We start from the raw sequence: 20,255 nt of genomic DNA on the forward strand, positions 1-20,255 counted from the left end.
TCGATTCCTGGGTTGGGAAGATCCCCTGGAGAAGGGAACGGCTATCCGCTCCAGTATTCAGGCCTGGAGAATTCCATAAACCAGTGCTTTTCCTTAAAATATGTCACAGAGAAAACATACTTTTTCCTCTGAGAAAGAACCTATAAAATTGAGCAGTTTAGTTTTCCGCATGTTAAAAAGGTTAGATATATTTTGCTAGCAAGGAGTTATAAGAACTTAGATTAGGTAAAGCTTTTATTGTCAGTTAATCAATCACACTCTGGTAGAATACCTCTTATGCAGCACAGTTGGCAGGTATTTTTTGGTTCATCAGAAAAATGTTGTTTACAGTGAGGAATCAGAAGAAAGCAGTATATATATAGTAGATGGTAATATAACTCAATTCAGTTCAGTTCAGTTCAGTTGCTCAATCATGTCCAACTCTGCTTCTCCATGGACTGCAGCACGCCAGGCTTCCCTGTCCATCACCAACTCCCGAAGCCTACTGAAACTCATGTCCATCATGTCGGTGATGCCATCCAACCATTTCATCCTCTGTTGTCCCCTTCTCCTCCTGCCTTCAATCTTTCCCAGCGTAGGGTCTTTCCTAATAAGTTGTTTCTTCACATCAGGTGGAGAACCAACTTCACATCAAAGTATTGGAGTTTCAGCTTCAGTACCAGTCCTTCCAATGAACACTCAAGACTGATCTTTAGAATGGACTGGTTGGATTTCCTTGCTGTCAAGGGACTCTCCAGAGTCTTCTCCAACACCACAGTTCAAAAGCATCAGTTTTTCAGTGCTCAGCTTTCTTTACAGTCTAACTCTCACATCCATACATTCAGTTCAGTTCAGTCGCTCAGTCGTGTCCGACTCTTTGCAACCCCATGAATCGCAGCACGCCAGGCCTCCCTGTCCATCACCATCTCCCGGAGTTCACTCAGACTCACGTCCATCGAGTCCATGATGCCATCCAGCCATCTCATCCTCGGTCGTCCTTTTCTTCTCCTGCCCCTAATCCGTCCCAGCATCAGAGTCTTTTCCAATGAGTCAGCTCTTCGCATGAGGTGGCCAAAGTACTGGAGCTTCAGCTTTAGCATCATTCCTTCCAAAGAAATCCCAGGGTTGATCTCCTTCAGAATGGACTAGTTGGATCTCCTTACAGTCCAAGGGACTCTCAAGAGTCTTCTCCAACACCACAGTTCAAAAGCATCAATTCTTCGGTGCTCAGCTTTCTTCACAGTCCAACTCTCACATCCATACATGACCACAGGAAAAACCATAGCCTTGACTAGACGGACCTTAGTTGGCAAAGTAATGTCTCTGCTTTTGACTATACTGTCTAGGTTGGTCATAACTTTTCTTCCAATGAGTAAGCGTCTTTTAATTTCATGGCTGCAGTCACCATCTGCAGTGATTTTGGAGCCCAAAAATATAAAGTCTGACACTGTTTCCACTGTTTCCCATCTATTTCCCATGAAGTGATGGGACCCGATGCCATGATCTTCGTTTTCTGAATGTTGAGCTTTAAGTCAACTTTTTCACTCTCCACCTTCACTTTCATCAAGAGGCTTTTCAGCTCCTCTTCACTTTCTGCCATAAGGGTGGTGTCATCTGCATATCTGAGAATAGTGATATTTCTCCCGGCAATCCTGATTCCAGCTTGTGTTTCTTCCAGTCCAGCGTTTCTCATGATGTACTCTGCATAGAAGTTGAATAAGCAGGGTGACAATATACAGCCTTGACGTACTCCTTTTCCTATTTGGAACCAGTCTGTTGTTCCATGTCCAGTTCTAACTGTTGCTTCCTGACCTGCATACAGATTTCTCAAGAGGCAAGTTAGGTGGTCTCGTATTCCCATCTCTTTCAGAATTTTCCACAGTTTATAGTGATCCACACAGTCAAAGTCTTTGGCATAGTCAATGAAGCAGAAATAGATGTTTTTCTGGAACTCTCTTGCTTTTTCCATGATCCAGCGGATGTTGGCAATTTGATCTCTGGTTCCTCTGCCTTTTCTAAAACCAGCTTGAACATCAGGGAGTTCATGATTCACGTATTGCTGAAGCCTGGCTTGGAGAATTTTGAGCATTACTTTACTAGCATGTGAGATGAGTGCAATTGTGCAGTAGTTTGAGCATTCTTTGGCATTTCCTTTCTTTGGAATTGGAATGAAAGCTAACCTTTTCCAGTCCTGTGGCCACTGCTGAGTTTTCCAAATTTGCTGGCATATTGAGTGCAGCACTTTCACAGCATCATCTTTCAGGATTTGAAACAGCTCAACTGGAATTCCATCACCTCCACTAGCTTTGTTCATAGTGATGCTTTCTAAGGCCCACTTCACTTCACATTCCAAGATGTCTGGTTCTAGATTAGTGATCACACAATCATGATTATCTGGGTCGTGAAGATCTTTTTGTACAGTTCTTCTGTGTATTCTTGCCACCTCTTCTTAATATCTTTTGCTTCTGTTAGGTCCATACCATTTCTGTCCTTTATCTAGCCCATCTTTGCATGAAATGTTCCCTTGGTATCTCTAATTTTCTTAAAGAGATCTCTAGTCTTTCCCATTCTGTTGTTTTCCTCTATTTCTTTGCATTGATCACTGAAGAAGGCTTTCTTATCTCTAACTGCTATTCTTTGGAACTCTGCATTCAGATGCTTATATCTTTCCTTTTCTCTACTGGAAAAACCATAGCTTTGATTAGACAGACCTTTGTTGGTAAAGTAATGTCTCTGCTTTTTAATAAGCTGTCTAGGTTGGCTGTAGCTTGGTCATAACAAATTACATACATGTATACATATATGTAATTTATGTACTATAACTTGAAAAGTTATTTGAAACTTAAAGTATATAAGTGCAGTACCAAGGAAAGTGGAGTCCTCTGTCCTGGCAGAGAAGATTGATCACTGACATGGTTGACTTGCCAGTACTTGGTGATTTAAAACAAACAGAAGCAACTTTTAGTTGGTTTTATTATCATGTTTAATTTCTTTGCAGACACTGTATCCCTTTAATTCCTTTTAGTCAAAGACTACCAAGAACATACCCATAGTTGAACAAATTAGGTTTATTACTGATTGCAGTAGGGAGCATTCACACCATAGAAAAGCATGGAGTGTCTCAGTAAGAGAGTATTCAAAATAACTTTTTTAGGATTTAGACTTTAAGTGATTTGGGGTAAGGTCTAAGGAAAAAGAGGTTTGCTATAGACTGGAGTAATAGGACAAATTTATGATTTTATATCTCATTAAATCTTACTATAGGGAGGGCAAATAAGAATAAGAATAAAGTTGTAACTGGAGAGGTAATATAACTAAAACAGAAAATAAAACAAGACAAAAATGACCCTTGCAAGGCAATAAGAATAAACAAACTTAATTCAGCCTTGTTAATAGGTGGAGGAATGGATAAAAGATAATATTCTGTCTCTACAATTTCATTGGCAGCAGGTAGGGAAGTTGATCATGTTGCTGCTTTAGGGAAGCCATTTCCCATTCATTTCTCCCAACTGCAATCACTTCACTTCTACCTGTGTGTTGGTTTCAACTCTATTATGTGGGGCAAGATTGCACTTCTGTCCTATGGTCTATGCCTGTTTTTTTTTTTTTTTTCTGTTTTTAAAATTGGAGTATAGTTGTTTTACAATGTTGAGTTAGTTTCTGCTGTGCAGCAAAGTGAAACAGTTATTCATGTATCCTGTCTTTTTTGGATTTCCTTCCCATTTATATCACCACAGAGCACTGAGTAGACTTCCCTGTGCTATACAGTAGGTTCTCATTAGTTTTCTGTTTTATACATAGTAATGTATATATGGGGCTTCCCTGGTGACTCAGAGGTTAAGGCATCTGCCTGCAATGCGGGAGACGTGGGTTCGATTCCTGGGTTGGGAAGATCCCCTGGAGAAGGAAATGGCAACCCACTCCAGTATTCTTGCTTGGAGAACCCCATGGACGGAGGAGCCTGGTGGACTACAGTCCACGGGGTTGCAAAGAGTTGGACACGACTGAGCGATATCAATTGGCCTGTCTTAATTTCCAACATCTTATTTGACTTTTGCAACCCCAGTTCACTTCTCTCATCTTGCAATTCTTGGTTAAGGTGCAGTTGGAAACTCAGCTAAATTAGAGCTGTAGTATACTGTAGCTGACTGATAAAGGTCAGTTTTCACTCCAATTCCAAAGAAAAGCAATGCCAAAGAATGTTCAAACTACTGTACAGTTGCACTCATTTCACATACTAGCCAGGTAATACTCAAAATCCCTCAAGCTAGGCTTCAACAGGACATCAACTGAGAACTTCCAGATATACAAGCTGGATTTAGAAAAGGCAGAGGAACCAGAGATCAAATTGCCAACATCTGTTGGATCATAGAAAAAGCAAGGGAGTTCCAAAAAAATAAACATCTACTTCTTCTTCAATGACTATCCTAAGATCTTTGGCTAAGATGATAATAGCAGACCACCTCACCTGTCTCCTGAGAAACCTGTATGCAGGCCAAGATGTGACAGTTAGAACCGGACATGAAACAGACTGGTTCAAAATTGGGAAAGGAGGTATGTCAAAGCTGTATATTGTCATCCTGTTTATTTAACTTATACGCAGAGTACATCATGTGAAATGCCAGGTTGAATGACTTACAAGCTGGAATCAAGATTGCTGAGGGAAATATCAACAACCTCAAATATGCAGATGATACCACTCTAATGGCAGAAAGTGAAGAGGAACTAAAGAGCCTCTTGATAAGAGTGAAACAGGAGAATGAAAAACCTGGCTTGAAACTCAACATTCTAGAAGTTAAGATCATGCCTGCAGGTCCCATTACTTCATGGCAAGTAGATGGGAAAAAGTGGAAACAGTGACAGATTTTATTTTCTTGGGCTTCAATATCACTATGGAAGGTGACTGCAGCCATGAAATTAAAAGACGCTTGCTTCTTGGAAGATGAGCTATGACAAACCTAGACAACATATTAAAAAGCAGAGACAGCACTTTGCCAACTAAGGTCCATATATAGTCAAAGCTATGGTTTTTGTAGTAGTCATGTATGGGTATGAGAGTTAGACCATAAAGAAGGCTGAGCGCTGAAGAATTGATGTTGTCAAACTGTGGTGCTGGAGAAGACTCTTGAGAGTCCCTTGGACAGCAAGGATATCAAACCAGTCAATCCTAAAGGAAATCAGCCCTGAATATTCATTGGAAGAACTGATGCTGAAGCTGAAGCTCCTGTTCTTTGATCACCTGGTGCAAAGAGCTGACTCATTGGAAAAGACCGTGATGCTGGGTAAGATTGAAAGCAAGAGGAGAAGGGGATAGCAGAGGATGAAATGATTGGATGGCATGTCTAACTCAATGGACATGAGTTTGAGCAAACTCCAGGAAATAGTGAAGGACAGGGAAGGCTGGCGTACTCCAGCTCATGGGGTCACTAAGAATGGGACATGACTTAGCTACTGAACAACAAAAAATACTGTAGCTGGGACTTCCCCAATATCTCAGCAGTAAAGAACCCATCTGCAATGCAGGAGATGCAGGAGCCATGAGTTCAGTCCCAGGGTCCGGAAGATCCCCTGGATGAGGGCATGGCAATCCACTTCAGTATTCTTGCCTGGAAAATCCCATAGAGAGAGGAGCCTAGCAAGCTACAGTCCATGGAGTCACAAACAGCCCAACATGGCTGAAGTGACTGAGCACATGCACACACATACAGTAGCTGCTCCTGGACAGAGTGGATATAATCCATATGCAGTTACATTTAGTGGGATTTGATCCCTAGATAAAGCTAATTACAAATGTTGAGGTTATTTGAGCTTTGTGAGGGGCCAGATCTTAGTGGAATTAATTAAGGGGTGACTTCATAAAGAAGGTGATTTTGAGCATCAATATTATAGAGAGTATCATAGAATGAGTTTGGAAGTTTACCTTCCTCTGCAGTTTTCTGGAAGAGTTTGGCTAGGATAGGTGTTAGCTCTTCTCTAAATTTTTGGTAGAATTCAGCTGTGAAGCTGTCTGGACCTGGGCTTTTGTTTGCTGGAAGATTTCTGATTACAGTTTCAATTTCCGTGCTTGTGATGTGTCTGTTAAGATTTTCTATTTCTTCCTGGTTCAGTTTTGGAAAGTTGTGCTTTTCTAAGAATTTGTCCATTTGTTCCAAGTTGTCCATTTTATTGGCATATAATTGCTGATAGTAGTCTCTTATGATCCTTTGTATTTCTGTGTTGTCTGTTGTAATCTCTCCATTTTCATTTCTAATTTTATTGATTTGATTTTTCTCCCTTTGTTTGTTGATGAGTCTGGCTAATGGTTTGTCAATTTTATTTATCCTTTCAAAGAACCAGCTTTTGGCTCTGTTGATTCTTGCTATGGTCTCTTTTGTTTCTTTTGCATTTATTTCTGCCCTAATTTTTAAGATTTCTTTCCTTCTACTAACCCTGGGGTTCTCCATTTCTTCCTTTTCTGGTTTCTTTAGGTGTAGAGTTAGGTTATTTATTTGACTTTTTTCTTGTTTCTTGAGGTATGTATGTATTGCTATGAACTTTCCCCTTAGCACTGATTTTACAGTGTCCCACAGGTTTTGGGTTGTTGTGTTTTCATTTTCATTCGTTTCTATGCATATTTTGATTTTTTTCTTTCTTCTGTGATTTGTTGGTTATTCAGCAGTGTGTTGTTCAGCCTCCATATGTTGGAATTTTTAATAGTTTTTCTCCTGTAATTGAGATCTAATTTTACTGCATTATGGTCAGAAAAGATGCTTGGAATGATTTCAGTTTTTTTTGAATTTACCAAGATTAGATTTATGGCCCAGGATGTGATCTATCCTGCAGAAGGTTCCATGAGCACTTGAGAAAAAGGTGAAATTCATTGTTTGGGGGTGAAATGTCCTATAGATATCAATTAGGTCTAACTGGTCTATTATATCATTTAAAGTTTGTGTTTCCTTGTTAATTTTCTGTTTAGTTGGTCTATCCATAGGTGTGAGTGGGGTATTAAAGTCTCCCACTATTATTGTATTATTGTTAATTTCCCCTTTCATACTTGTTAGCATTTGTCTTACATATTGTGGTGCTCCTATGTTGGGTGCATATATATTTATAATTGTTATATCTTCTGCTTGGATTAATCCTTAGATCATTATGTAGTGTCCCTCTTTGTCTCTTTTCACAGCCTTTGTTTTAAAGTCTATTTTATCTGATATGAGTATTGCTACTCCTGCTTTCTTTTGGTCTCTATTTGCGTGGAATATCTTTTTCCAGCCCTTCACTTTCAGTCTGTATGTGTCCCTTGTTTTCAGGTGGGTCTCTTGTAGACAACATATATAGGGGTCTTGTTTTTGTATCCATTCAGCCAATCTTTGTCTTTTGGTTGGGACATTCAACCCATTTACGTTTAAGGTAATTATTGATACATATGATCCCATTGCCATTTACTTTATTGTTTTGGGTTCTGGTTTATGTACCCTTTTTGTGTTTCCTGTCTAGAGAATGACAAAGATGCCACAAAAAAGAAAACTACAGGCCAATATCACTGATGAACATAGATGCCAAAATCCTTAACAAAATTCTAGCAATCAGAATCCAACAACACATTAAAAAGATCATACACCATGACCAAGTGGGCTTTATCCCAGGGATGCAAGGATTCTTCAATATTCGCAAATCAATCAATGTAATTCACCACATTAACAAATTGAAAAATAAAAGCCATATGGTTATCTCAATAGATGCAGTGAAAGCCTTTGACAGAATTCAACATCCATTTATGATAAAGACTCTCCAGAAAGCAGGAATAGAAGGAACATACCTCAACATAATCAAAGCTATCTATGACAAACCCACAGCAAACATCATCCTCAATGGTGAAAAATTGAAAGCATTTCCCCTAAAGTCAGGAACAAGACAAGGGTGCCCATGTTCACCACTACTATTCAACATAGTTCTGGAAGTTTTGGCCACAGCAATCAGAGCCTAAAAGAAATAAAAGGAATCCAAATTGGAAAAGAAGAAGTAAAACTCTCACTGTTTGCAGATGACACGATCCTCTACATAGAAAACCCTAAAGACTCCACCAGAAAATTACTAGAGCTAATCAATGAATATAGTAAAGCTGCAGGATATAAAACTAACACACAGAAATCCCTTGCATTCCTATACACTAATAATGAGAAAGTAGAAAAAGAAATTAAGGAAACAATTCCATTCACCATTGCAATGAAAAGAATAAAATACTTAGGAATATATCTACCTAAAGAAACAGAAGACCTATATATAGAAAACTATAAAACACTGGTGAAAGAAATCAAAGAGAAAAAAAAAAAAAAGAAATCAAAGAGGACACTAATAGATGGAGAAATATACCAATGTTCATGGATCCGAAGAATCAATACAGTGAAAGTGAGTATACTACCCAGAGCAATCTACAGATTCAGTGCAATCCCTATCAAGCTACCAGCGGTATTTTTCACAGAACTAGAACAAATAATTTCACAGTTTGTATGGAAATACAAAAAACTGAGAATAGCCAAAGCAATCTTGAGAAATAAGAATGGAACTGGAGGAATCAACCTGCCTGACTTCAGGCTCTACTACAAAGCCACAGTCATCAAGACAGTATGGTACTGGCACAAAGACAGAAATATAGATCAATGGAACAAAATAGAAATCCCAGAGATAAATCCACTCACCTATGGACACCTTATCTTCGACAAAGGAGGCAAGAATATACAACAGATTAAAGACAATCTCTTTTACAAGTGGTGCTGGGAAAACTGGTCAACCACTTGTAAAAGAATGAAACTAGAACACTTTCTAACACCGTACATGAAAATAAACTCAAAATGGATTAAAGATCTAAACATAAGACCAGAAACTATAAAACTCTTAGAGGAGAACATAGGCAAAGCACTCTCCGACATAAATCACAGCAGGATCCTCTATGATCCATCTCCCAGAATACTGGAAATAAAAGCAAAAATAAACAAATGGGATCTAATTAAAATTAAGAGCTTCTGCACAACAAAGGAAACTATAAGCAAGGTGAAAAGACAGCCTTCGGAATGGGAGAATATAATAGCAAGTGAAGCAACTGACAGACAACTAATCTCAAAAATATACAAGCAACTCCTGCAGCTCAATTCCAGAAAAAATAAATGACCCAATCAAAAAATGGGCCAAAGAACTAAATAGACATTTCTCCATGGAAGACATACAGATGGCTAACAAACAGATGAAAAGATGCTCAACATCACTCATTATCAGAGAAATGCAAATCAAAACCACAATGAGGTACCATTTCACACCAGTCAGAATGGCTGCGACCCAAAAGTCTACAAGCAATAAATGCTGGAGAGGGTGTGGAGGAAAGGGAACCCTGTTACACTATTGGTGGGAATACAAACTAGTACAGCCACTATGGAGAACAGTGTGGAGATTCCTTAAAAAACTGAAAATAGAACTGCCTTATGATGCTGGGCATACACTCCGAGGAAACCAGAATTGAAAGAGACACATGTACCCCAATGTTCATTGCAGCACTGTTTATAATAGCCAGGACATGGAAGCAACCTAGATGTCCATCAGCAGATGAATGGATAAGAAAGCTGCGGTACATATACACAGTGGAGTATTACTCAGCCATTAAAAAGAATACATTTGAATCTGTTCTAATGATGTGGATGAAACTGGAGGCGATTATACAGAGTGAAGTAAGCCAGAAAGAAAAACACCAATACAGTATACTAACACATATATATAGAATTTAGAAAGATGGTAACAATAACCCTGTATGTGTGACAGCAAAAGAGACACTGATGTATAGAACAGTCTTTCGGACTCTGTGAGAGAGTGAGAGGGTGGGATGATTTGGGAGAATGGCATTGAAACATGTATAATGTCATATAAGAAACGAATCGCCAGCCTAGGTTCAATGCAGGATACAAGATGCTTGGGGCTGGTGCACGGGGATGACCCAGAGAGATGGTATGGAGAGGGAGGTGGGAGGGGGTTTCCAGATGGGGAACACGTGTACACCTGTGGTGGATTCATGTTGATGTATGGCAAAACCAATACAGTATTGTAAAGTGAAATAAAGTAAAATAAAAATTAAAAAAATAAAAGTAATGAATGAATAGATAAGAAAAAAAAAGAGTAACAGCTCAGTATTTATTATTCCACTTAGTTGAATGAGTATAAATAAAAACCTAAAACTGGTGCCAGTGATTATCATGACTATTTTCAGAATTAAAAATTGAAACCAAAGATAACTGGACAAAGGGCATTTCAATAATAAGAGTAGGTATCATTTACTGAGTACTTAGATGATAGATACTTCCCTAAGTGCTTTTTTCATTATTCATTTCTCACATCAGCTATTTGAGGATATTATAACTCCATTCTATGAAAAGGCATAGTCTAACTTCCATCCTCTTGACTGTGGATCAGCAGTGGTAACTTACTGTTGAATAGATTGCATTGACAGTTATAGGGCATGACTTCGCAAACTAGGTTAGAAACAGTGATATAATTTTATTCTGGCTCTTTTGAGGACATACACCTTTGGAGGCCTGAACTACCATATAAGAAGTCCAGCTATTCTGAGGCCAATATGCTGAAGAGAAATGATCATGTGGAGAGATCACATAGAGGAAGATGTCCAAGGAACCCCAGTTTCCAACCCCAAGCTCTTGAAGTGTTCACTTTGTGAATATAGAAGCCTTTGAGCTTACAGTCGTAGCCACTAACTTAATGTTAACCTCACAAGAGACCTTGACACAAAACCACCCAGCCCAGATACTCCTGACTTCCTGACCTGTAGAAATCATTATAAATCATTATAGTTGTTTTAAGCATTAAGTTTTAGGATCATTTTTATACAATAGATAACTAAGGTAGGGTATCTTGGAAATTTTGGAATTTGGGTTAATAACTGGAATTTCTGTCTCAAAAGTATGTAAAGCTCATGTCTGAAAATGTAAGGCAAGAAAGGATTTAGAAGGTAGGTGTTACTGAATTTATGGCATCTTTTACTCTTGAGTGATTTTAGTATAGTTCTGTGGAATGGAAAATCACTGAATTGGGTGTCAGAAAACCTACATTTAGGATTCAGCTCTGCCAGTCCTACCTGTGTGACATGGGGAAAACCACATAACCTTCTGACTGTTACTTTTCTTCTTGCTAAAAACAAAGATGTAGAAATTCAGTACACAGTTCTTGGCAACACATTTTTAGAATAACATCTAGAGACTGGAGTATATCAGAGGAGAGTGATGAAGGGTCAGGAAACCATGTCAAATGGGAAATAGGTGTTGAAACTGAAGGAGTTTCATCTAAAAAAAGGACTATTAGCTTAATTTCTCCTTTAAGATATTTTGAACAACTTTAACATAGAACAGGAAGTAGATTGATTTTGTGTATCTTTTGAGGGCAAACAGGAAACTGTGGTTGATAATCATGACAAATCTAGATTTTAGTTGATTAGGGATTCCCTTTTAAATAATTAGTTATTAGAAAATACTGTTTGAGAGCCCTCGGCTGCAGAAATGCCCAGACAAAGAAAGCTTGATTGTTTTTTCTGGTTTCAATACTGGGAAACTATAATGTATTAACTCTATGGACATCTTCAAGATGGCCAAACCCAATTCTCTAAAATTCCTTTTATATTTCCTCTAAGCATCTCTTTATAAAATGATATTGTTCTTCTTTATTGCATATGCAATATATTCATTAATGATATAACACAGATAAGCAAAAAGAAAGAAATATTACCAATAATGTCTAAATTATCACCATTTAGAAGTCACTATAAATATTTCAGTATATATCTTCCAAGTTTTTTTTGTGTGTGACCACATTTATTCTTATGCATGCATGTAACAAAATTGAAGTTATATACTAAACACTATATCTTTTTCTCCATTTGGTGCCTCCTCCTTTGTAAATAAATTACTTAGACAACATTTTTTGTTATTCATATTCAACCTTGAACATATTAATAATATTTGCTTTCTGATTAAAAGTCTTATTGATGATAGAACATTTGCAAAATATATGTAATTTCAAAAAGAAAATATAAAACTACTTATTATTTCAAGGGACTTCCCCAGTGGCTCAGCGGTAAAGAATACACCTGCAATGCAGGAGATGCAGGTCAGTCCCTGGGTTGGGAAGATCCCCTAGAGGAAGAAATGGCAACCTATTCTAATATTCTTGCTGGGAAAATCCCATGGACAGAGGAGCCTGGAGGGCTACAGTCTGTCGAGTCACAGAGTTGGACATGACTGAGCACAGCACATTATTTCAAGACTCAGGACCATTAACATTTTGTTGGAAATTCTGTCTTCTGTACATAATTTTTTCTGAAAAAATATATTGGTGTTTCTCACTAACATGCCAAAATAAGTTTACTTAACATCCGTCACTTCACACGTTTTGTTTTTAATATTGACTTCTCTATCCCTTCATATATGAAAATATCTTTACATATTCTTAATTTGTGAAAATTGCTCATATATTCTAGAAAATTTGCCTAATAACTATTTTAATACTACTGTATACTTTTTCAGTCATCTACATATAATTTTTGTACTGTGTTTAATTAATTTCCAGTGAAATGCTTTAGATAATCTTAACCAACACTGCTTTAGCCCTTGTATTGGTACTAGGTTCCTTTTAAATAATATTTTGAAATTTTATTCACTGTGTTAAGTTTGATGAGGTCAGTAAGGTTAGGGGCTAAGAGAAAACAAATGTAAGTTTTCTTTGAATGAGCTAATACTTAGTGCCCTGTACACTCTTCTTTTTGTGATGTTCATGTGTTTAGCTATGTTATACATTGGTTGTTTTCATATGAAAGATCAAAAGAAGAGACGTAATCTCCTTTGTGTTATTTTTTTTAAATCACAACTAACCAGGCTTCTTAAAAATGTTCGTAATCATATCCACATTGTAACATTAAGGCAAAGTGCATTCATTTGATTGCCTTCTATAGGGAATCAGTGTTTCTGAAAGTAGGATGCGTCAGAATGAGAGGACCTGTGCATCAGAATCACTTGGGATGTTTTTTATATTTCATATTCCTGGGCACCACTCTTTGGGGGTATGGCAGGAGGTAAGGGAGTCTGTATTTTCACGTACTTGCCAGGGAATACTGTATGTTAAAGTTTGAGAAGAACTGCTTTACTCAGATAAGCCGTGCTGCAGTAACATGCATCAAAACTTGATAGATGTGGTCATTGGGCATCTTGTCTCAGTTGGTAGTTCATAGGACCTATTTCATTTATAGGAAATTAAAGACTAGGTTAACCTTTTTTTTTTTTTTCCTATGAGAAAACTTACTTAAAAATTACCTACCTCCCTAGAACACAAATTAGTGATCCTTTGTCAAGTTTCTTTTTCTGATTTGCCTTTTTTGCCTTTTGTGCATGCATGCTCAGTCATGTATCTTTGTGACCCCATAGACTGTAACCTGCCAGACTCCTCTATTCATGGAATTTTCCAGGCAAAAATATTGGAGTGGTTTGCCATTTCCTTTTCCAGGGTATCTTCCTGACCCAGAGATCTAACCCACGTCTCCTGCATTTGCAGGCAGATTCTTTGCCACTGTGCCACCTGGGAAGCCCAATATTGCCTTCTTATCTAACAGTACTCTCTTCATTGGGCTTCTCAGGAGGCTCAGTGATAAAAAAGCCGCCTGCCAATGCAAGAGGCATGGGTTCAGCCCCTGGGTCACGAAGATCCCCTGGAGAAGGAAAGGCAACCCACTCCAGTATTCTTGCCTGGAAAATTCCATGAACAGAGGATCCTGGAAAGCTACAGTCCATGGGGCCATAAAAGAGTCAGATAAGGCTTAGTGACTAAAACAATGACAGCAACAACAAATCTCTTCTTTGAAAGTGTTTGGATTCATGTGCCCTTTTATTCTGATGAATTGACTATAGGCCTTCATTCATGAGAGGACCATATGTTTTAAGTTTTAGAAAATTAAAAATTAAAGACCATAAATGGTCAATTTTGCCCCTTTTCTTTGTTCCTAAGGATAGTGTAAAATAACTTATACAACTTAAGTAATTTATGATTTTATCTTTTGCTGGTATTGGTGCCTTTGTGCCATGTTGTAAGTAGTTATTGTTGCTTTCTTGGAGAAAACATGACTTTCTAGCTTCTTATCTTCTTCTTGGTGGTATTGAGCTACATTGCACAGATTATGGGGCTGAGGACAATATGGGTCGTTGGTGAGGGAACCCATCATTGTTGTCTGCGGTGGATGATGGTGACTGCATTCTCATGAGTAAAAAGCAAGGAACATAGCCTATCCAACAAGTAAGTGACATGAGTAAATTAGACTAAAATTAGTTCTGAGAGAAAAAATGGTAGTGTATGGAGCCTAAGTTTTCTAAGGACTACTGTAACTCAGGCTGCTAGTACTGCTAAGACACTGCTAGTACCTTTCAACGTGGGAGTGACGGGAAAAATCCTCTTTATTATGGTCAACGGTGAGTCATTTGTAGGTAACCACTTCCATGTAACTGTTGTTTTGAGTTGATCTTCAACCCTTTAGGTTGAGATAGAGTTTGTTTTTTATTTATAGGCAGTAATATGAGAAATGAAGGTGATTGAAGCATGTTTATTGATTTCAAAAAGCCTTGGTAACGTTTCTACTAGGAGCTCTATTAAGAGCTGAAATTGGCTTTGGCAAACATATGTGCTTAGTCTCTCAGTTGTGTCCGACTCTTTGCGACCCCATAGACTGCAGCCCACCAGGGTCCTCTGTCCATGGGGATTCTCCAAGCAAGAACACTGGAGTGGGTTTTCATGCCCTCCTCCAGAGGATCTTCCCAACCCAGGGATTGAACCCCAGGTCTCCTGCATTACGGGCAGAACTTTACCATCTGAGCCACCAGGGAAGCCCAGAAAATCTCTTGAGTGTTTGTGTTCACAAAGTTGAGAGTGAACTGGCCACTCCAAGGAACTGTGTACTAACCATGACTGACATCTAAAAGAAAGGATTCCTCTGCATCACTCCATGGTTATTGTAAGCATTAAATACAACATGTTTCCTGGGAAAGAAAAGATCTGGGAACAATGTAAAGAGGAGCTCTCCTGTACATTAGTTTTATCCTTTTCAGTGTATTTCAGTGTAAATGTAATGAACAACTGCTCTGTGCTAGGTGCTTTTAGCAGTGGAATAGTGGAAAAAATTAAGATTAGTCTCATAGTAATTTAGAACAGCTTTATTGAGATATAATAAGCATACTATACAATTTCCTTATTTAAATGTGTGCAATTCAGCGGTCTTTAGTATATTCACAGACTTTACAATACTCAATTTAGTTCAGGACATATATATATATTTTTTTTTTTTACTAAGCAATTACTTAGGTCCAGAGTGGGAAGAACTTCCTTGGCTCCATCCTTAGATCTGTTTCTTCCCTCAGAATACTGGTACCTACTGTTTACTAAGCACCACCTGCTCTAGGTTCAGATCTGTGCCTAGTTACTTTATAAATGTTACCTCATTATATGCTGCCAATAGCTGTGGAAATTAGTTTTGCTCCTTCCTTATATGCAATGACAATAATACCTAAATACCTAGCATTTATTGAGTGTAGTTATCTTATTATATGGAAATGTACTTCTCTATACTCCCATTTTCCTTTACACTCCCTTTCCTACCAGTGATTAATTCTGTACCTTTTTTTTTTTTTTTTTAACTCCAGCTTTTATCCCATGCTCTTCCTCTAGCTCTTGATGCCTACTGGGCTTTTTTCATGTGTGTGAAGAAGGGTAGAGATATAGGAGCAATTAAGATTTTTAAACTGACAAGAATCACAAAGTCTAGATGCTTTATTTATTTCATACAAATTTTTTATTGGGAGAGAAAGTTCCCATACACAGACAGACAAGGTGAATGCAAGACTACTAGTGGGGTATGGCCAATAATGGTTGCTTCATGCTCTCAGTTCTGATGCATTTTCCTTTTACAATCTTTTAGGTGTTTATTATTTTCCCTCTAAGATTTGCCTTTTCTTCTTAAGAGGGACCTAACTATCTGACCAATTAGCCAGCTTCTATGTAATATGAGATAATTCTTGTGTGTTTCTATAACAAACTAGTCCTCTTGTTTAAAAAAAAATGTAAAAACAAATCATTTTTAAGTGCCACAGGAGAAATGTGTGTGACTGTGTGCTAAAGTGTCAGTGGTAAGGATAAGGAATAGAAAAGGTTTCTGTGACTATGACAGATGTATTTGGTGTTGAGTCGCTCAGTCGCCAACTCTTTGCTACCCCTTGGACTGCAGCACACCAGACTTCCCTGTCCTTTGCCATTTCCCGGAGCTTGCTCAAACTCATGTCCATTGAGTCGGTGATGCCATCCAACCATGTATAAGAAGAAAGAAAACAATTTTTTTCTCAAAACACAGTCCACAGAAATATTCAGGTTGTCTAACTTTCTGGCACTGATTTAGATATTTTATATATTTTCTGGTAAACAATTAATAATGGAGCCAATTTCTCTATTATTCTAAATTTAGGGATAATGAGTTTTTGTTGTTGTTGTATATGTTTTTTAGGCTGTGGGAAGAGGTTTGCTAATGTAAGTGTCAATTACAAGAAAAGCTTTGCCATTCTTATAATTAATGATTAAATCTGAACTATCTTAAACGAAAGGTATAAATGAGTAAGAAGCTGAAGTGTTCATTTTAAAATTAAGTCTTTATACCACTTTTACTGTTTTTTAGTTAAAAAGAAAACAGTTTGAATCTGTAATTTCAGGTCAGTTCCTTTGATAATTACTTCTATAATGTATTTTTTTTTTAAACAGAGATAATTAATGTATTTTATCTGTCCATCTCAACTTCATATACTCTCATTCTGGGTTTGATATTTTTCTCCAATGATATACAAAGAAACATGTTCTAATGATTTTTATTTTATTTTTTTCTAGGAGTCAGAGAATAATAAGTTATGTTCCCTATATTCCTTCCGAAATACCTCTACCTCACCACACAAGCCTGACGAAGGGAGTCGGGACCGCGAGATAATGACCAGTGTTACTTTTGGAACCCCAGAACGCCGCAAAGGGAGCCTTGCCGATGTGGTGGACACACTGAAACAGAAGAAGCTTGAGGAAATGACTCGGACTGAACAAGAGGGTATGTGTGGACTTCACTGTTGGGCTTTATTCTTTTAAAGATTCCAGCTTAAAAAAAAATGAGTGGGATTTCAAGGGCCAGAGAAGTGCATAATTGGCACTAGCAAGGAAAAAGTTATTCAGAGGTTACCATGGTGATGGCAGATTGTGATCCATTAGAAGTGTTAGGCAGATAGTTCCATTTTTCTACAACTCTGTGCATTTTACTTGATTCTTATAATAACAAATCAAGGTTTTAAACTGACTATAAGCCTTGCTCTGGAAAAAGGTAGTATAGGTATTTTCTCAGCTGCAACACTATTTTTCATTTTTTCTTCCTGTATTTCCTTTTAATGGATAGTATTTTATTATGAAAATATCAACTGTTTAAAAAGAAAAAAAAGCCTAATTTATTTATCCTTATTTTTACAAATATTATAAACTTATAAATATTATTATTTTACCTTCAAATGTTGTAGAATTGAGAGTTAAGGGTTTCTAATATTGATAAAACAGTGTTCAAGGAGAGAATTCTGTGACACATGACATCTACTGAGACATCCACCTTCTCTCCTCTCTCTACAAGAGTCCGCTTAGGTTAACTTAGGTCCTAAAAAGTAGATGAAAGGAGACTCTATAATAATATGTTTAAATGAATCAACTGTAAGTGATTGCTATCCTATGTATGTTCTTTCATTTTTTATGTACAGATTTTAGACTTTAAAATATAGAGTAATTAATGGCTCTGAATCACTACTTATATGTAAGTTAAATTTAAACCTCTGTGGTACTGTAAGGAAATGGGTATTTGATATAAGGGAATTTTTCATGTAACTTAATTTTATTCCATAAAAGACTCAAAAATTTAAGAATTTCAGATTAATTTTTGTTACCTGTTCACAACATCAGCAATCCTGATGGAAGTTTCTGAAATGTATTATGTTTCCCAGGCTTACTAACTAGATTATATGGTGCAAAATGTAAATTTTTTTTGATGACTCAGGGTCATGAGGCAGTAGACTATAAACTCCAATTCCTGTCTAACAATCATGTGACCCTGGGTAAATTTTTCAATCTCCCTGAACCACAAAATTTAAAATTTTGTATGGTAGTAACCTGACTTCTTAAACATTTTGAGAATTAACTATAATAATTAATATGGGTCATTTGAGGTATTATGATGATTGTTGTATTATAAATGTCAATTACTTTACCATGCTATAATGTAATGATGCCCCCAGAGATCATTGAGATGATTAGGACAGTTGCTTTACAGTTATTTCTCTGCAATTATGAAACTTTGGAGTTCCTCTGTGTGCTTGATTTAGATACCCTTTTTGGCATGCACGTGCATGCGCGTGCGCGCGCGCGCGCGTGTGTGTGTGTGTGTGTGTGTGTGTGTGTGTGTGTGTGTTGGTTTCTCTTCCTTTAATATCAGGTTTCAGGCTATAACTTTACTTAGTTGTGAATAATTTCTAATTTGCCTCTTATATTTATCTTTCAGTTATTTAATTAGATGATCATAACACTCTAGACACTATTTAAAATATGAATGCACATTTCTGGGTGAGTTGCTGAGAGATTCTGGGCAATACACATACTCTTCAGTTCATAGACTCTGTACTGACTCTTCTGGCTCTTCAGAGACTTTATACTTCTCATTCATGCCTATGTTCTAGAATAACTGAGGTTGCCGGGTCGATAAACTCTGAATAAATGAGATTGCTTGATTACTTTTGTGATTCATCAAAAAGACGGTTTTAGTTCTATAAGAAAGTACTTTTCAACATACTTTAGAGGGTTCTGTTATGTAAAAATAAAGAAATTGATTTGTGATGATATTTTAGGGGGAAGGGTCTAGACTGTTAGGGAATTTAAACTCATTCTTCTCTTGTAAGTAATGATTAGTTTACTTTTCCTCTTCATTACTGTGTGTTATAGATTTGATTTAAGAATGGCACTTTCAATATGAGACCTCTCATTTAAGAGTCCTTTATCATTATATTCCTATTAGTAAAGAATGTTTTTTATGTATATTACAGAGCTTTGTTTTCTAAAGTACATATATTTTAGGCATCAGAAATTCAGACATTTTTAGTGCATATCAACATATTTAGTCCACTAAGTACAAATATGAAATGATAAAAAGTGTGCTCATCAAACCTACAGATTCCAAAAATCTAGGAGAAATGCTGAATATAATGTATGAAAGAAACAAAAACTTGAAAGTTTTTGAAAAACCCAAAATATAAACTTTAACACATCAAGATAAAACTTAATAGATGTTACTGTCAAGTCCAGAGGCTTTGACCAAAATTCCTATCTGCGCAAGTAATTACTGGAGAAAATTTAAATAGCAGACACACGATTAAAAAAAAAAACACCTCGTATGAGTTTTAGGTGATAGAGCAATGGAGTCAGTATGGTGAATATTGCCAAAAAATTGACAGTGCTATCCTAGTCAGCATTACAGAATTAATGTATGTAATTACATACCTAGAATTCCAGTATGTAAGATTCAAGAGGCCTCAGTCTCACCAAACTTCTTGCTCAATAGAATGCATCTCAAGTATTGTGTTAAGGTGAGAATTACTACACTTTAAGAGGAATTCAGAAGCATTGGAATATTCTCAGAGAACAATCAATATTAGAATAGATACAGTAATATAATAAGAAGAATAATTGGAGGAGCTAGTAATATTATCATATAATATTATATATCACATATTTTACTTGATAATAGGACCAATTATCTGACAGTGTAGCTGTCCAGGTATGGAAAACTTTCTTTGGAAGGCAATAAATTACCTTTGGAGGTATGCAGAAATCTTAATTGCTATCTTTAAAGGTTATTGTAGAGGAGAGGTGATTGGTCTTTTTCTTCCAAGACTATGAATTTTTATGAACTAAATATGCTTATTTAGTATTCTATAGTTCATGGCATATTTTTAATAGCCCTAATCAAGAGCTTCATAGTATCATGATTATTTTTCTACAAGTTTTTTTTCTTATTATGCAAGGTGCTACATTAAAACTGAGGGATTCTTACCATGTTGCTTTCTTTTTTTGGCTGTGGATCCCTTTGGAGGGTTGATGATGCCTACAAGTCTATCCTTATTTTAAATGCATAAAGTAAAATTCATGGAATTATAGAG

General features: G+C 36.9%; 1 protein-coding gene across 50 annotated transcripts in view; it reads left to right on the plus strand.

Moving 5' to 3' along the window:
• SOX6 (SRY-box transcription factor 6) overlaps window positions 1-20,255 on the plus strand; it is a 720,275-nt gene that overhangs the window by 320,668 nt on the left and 379,352 nt on the right. For all 50 annotated transcript variants that reach the window (XM_060399843.1, XM_060399842.1, XM_060399858.1 and 47 more), the window contains one exon: window positions 16,915-17,122. In XM_060399843.1, the coding sequence (XP_060255826.1) occupies window positions 16,915-17,122 (208 nt within the window). The remainder of the gene's footprint in view (window positions 1-16,914; window positions 17,123-20,255) is intronic.

Source organism: Ovis aries, chromosome 15 (genome assembly GCF_016772045.2).
Source record: "Ovis aries strain OAR_USU_Benz2616 breed Rambouillet chromosome 15, ARS-UI_Ramb_v3.0, whole genome shotgun sequence".
Taxonomy (NCBI): domain Eukaryota; kingdom Metazoa; phylum Chordata; class Mammalia; order Artiodactyla; family Bovidae; genus Ovis; species Ovis aries.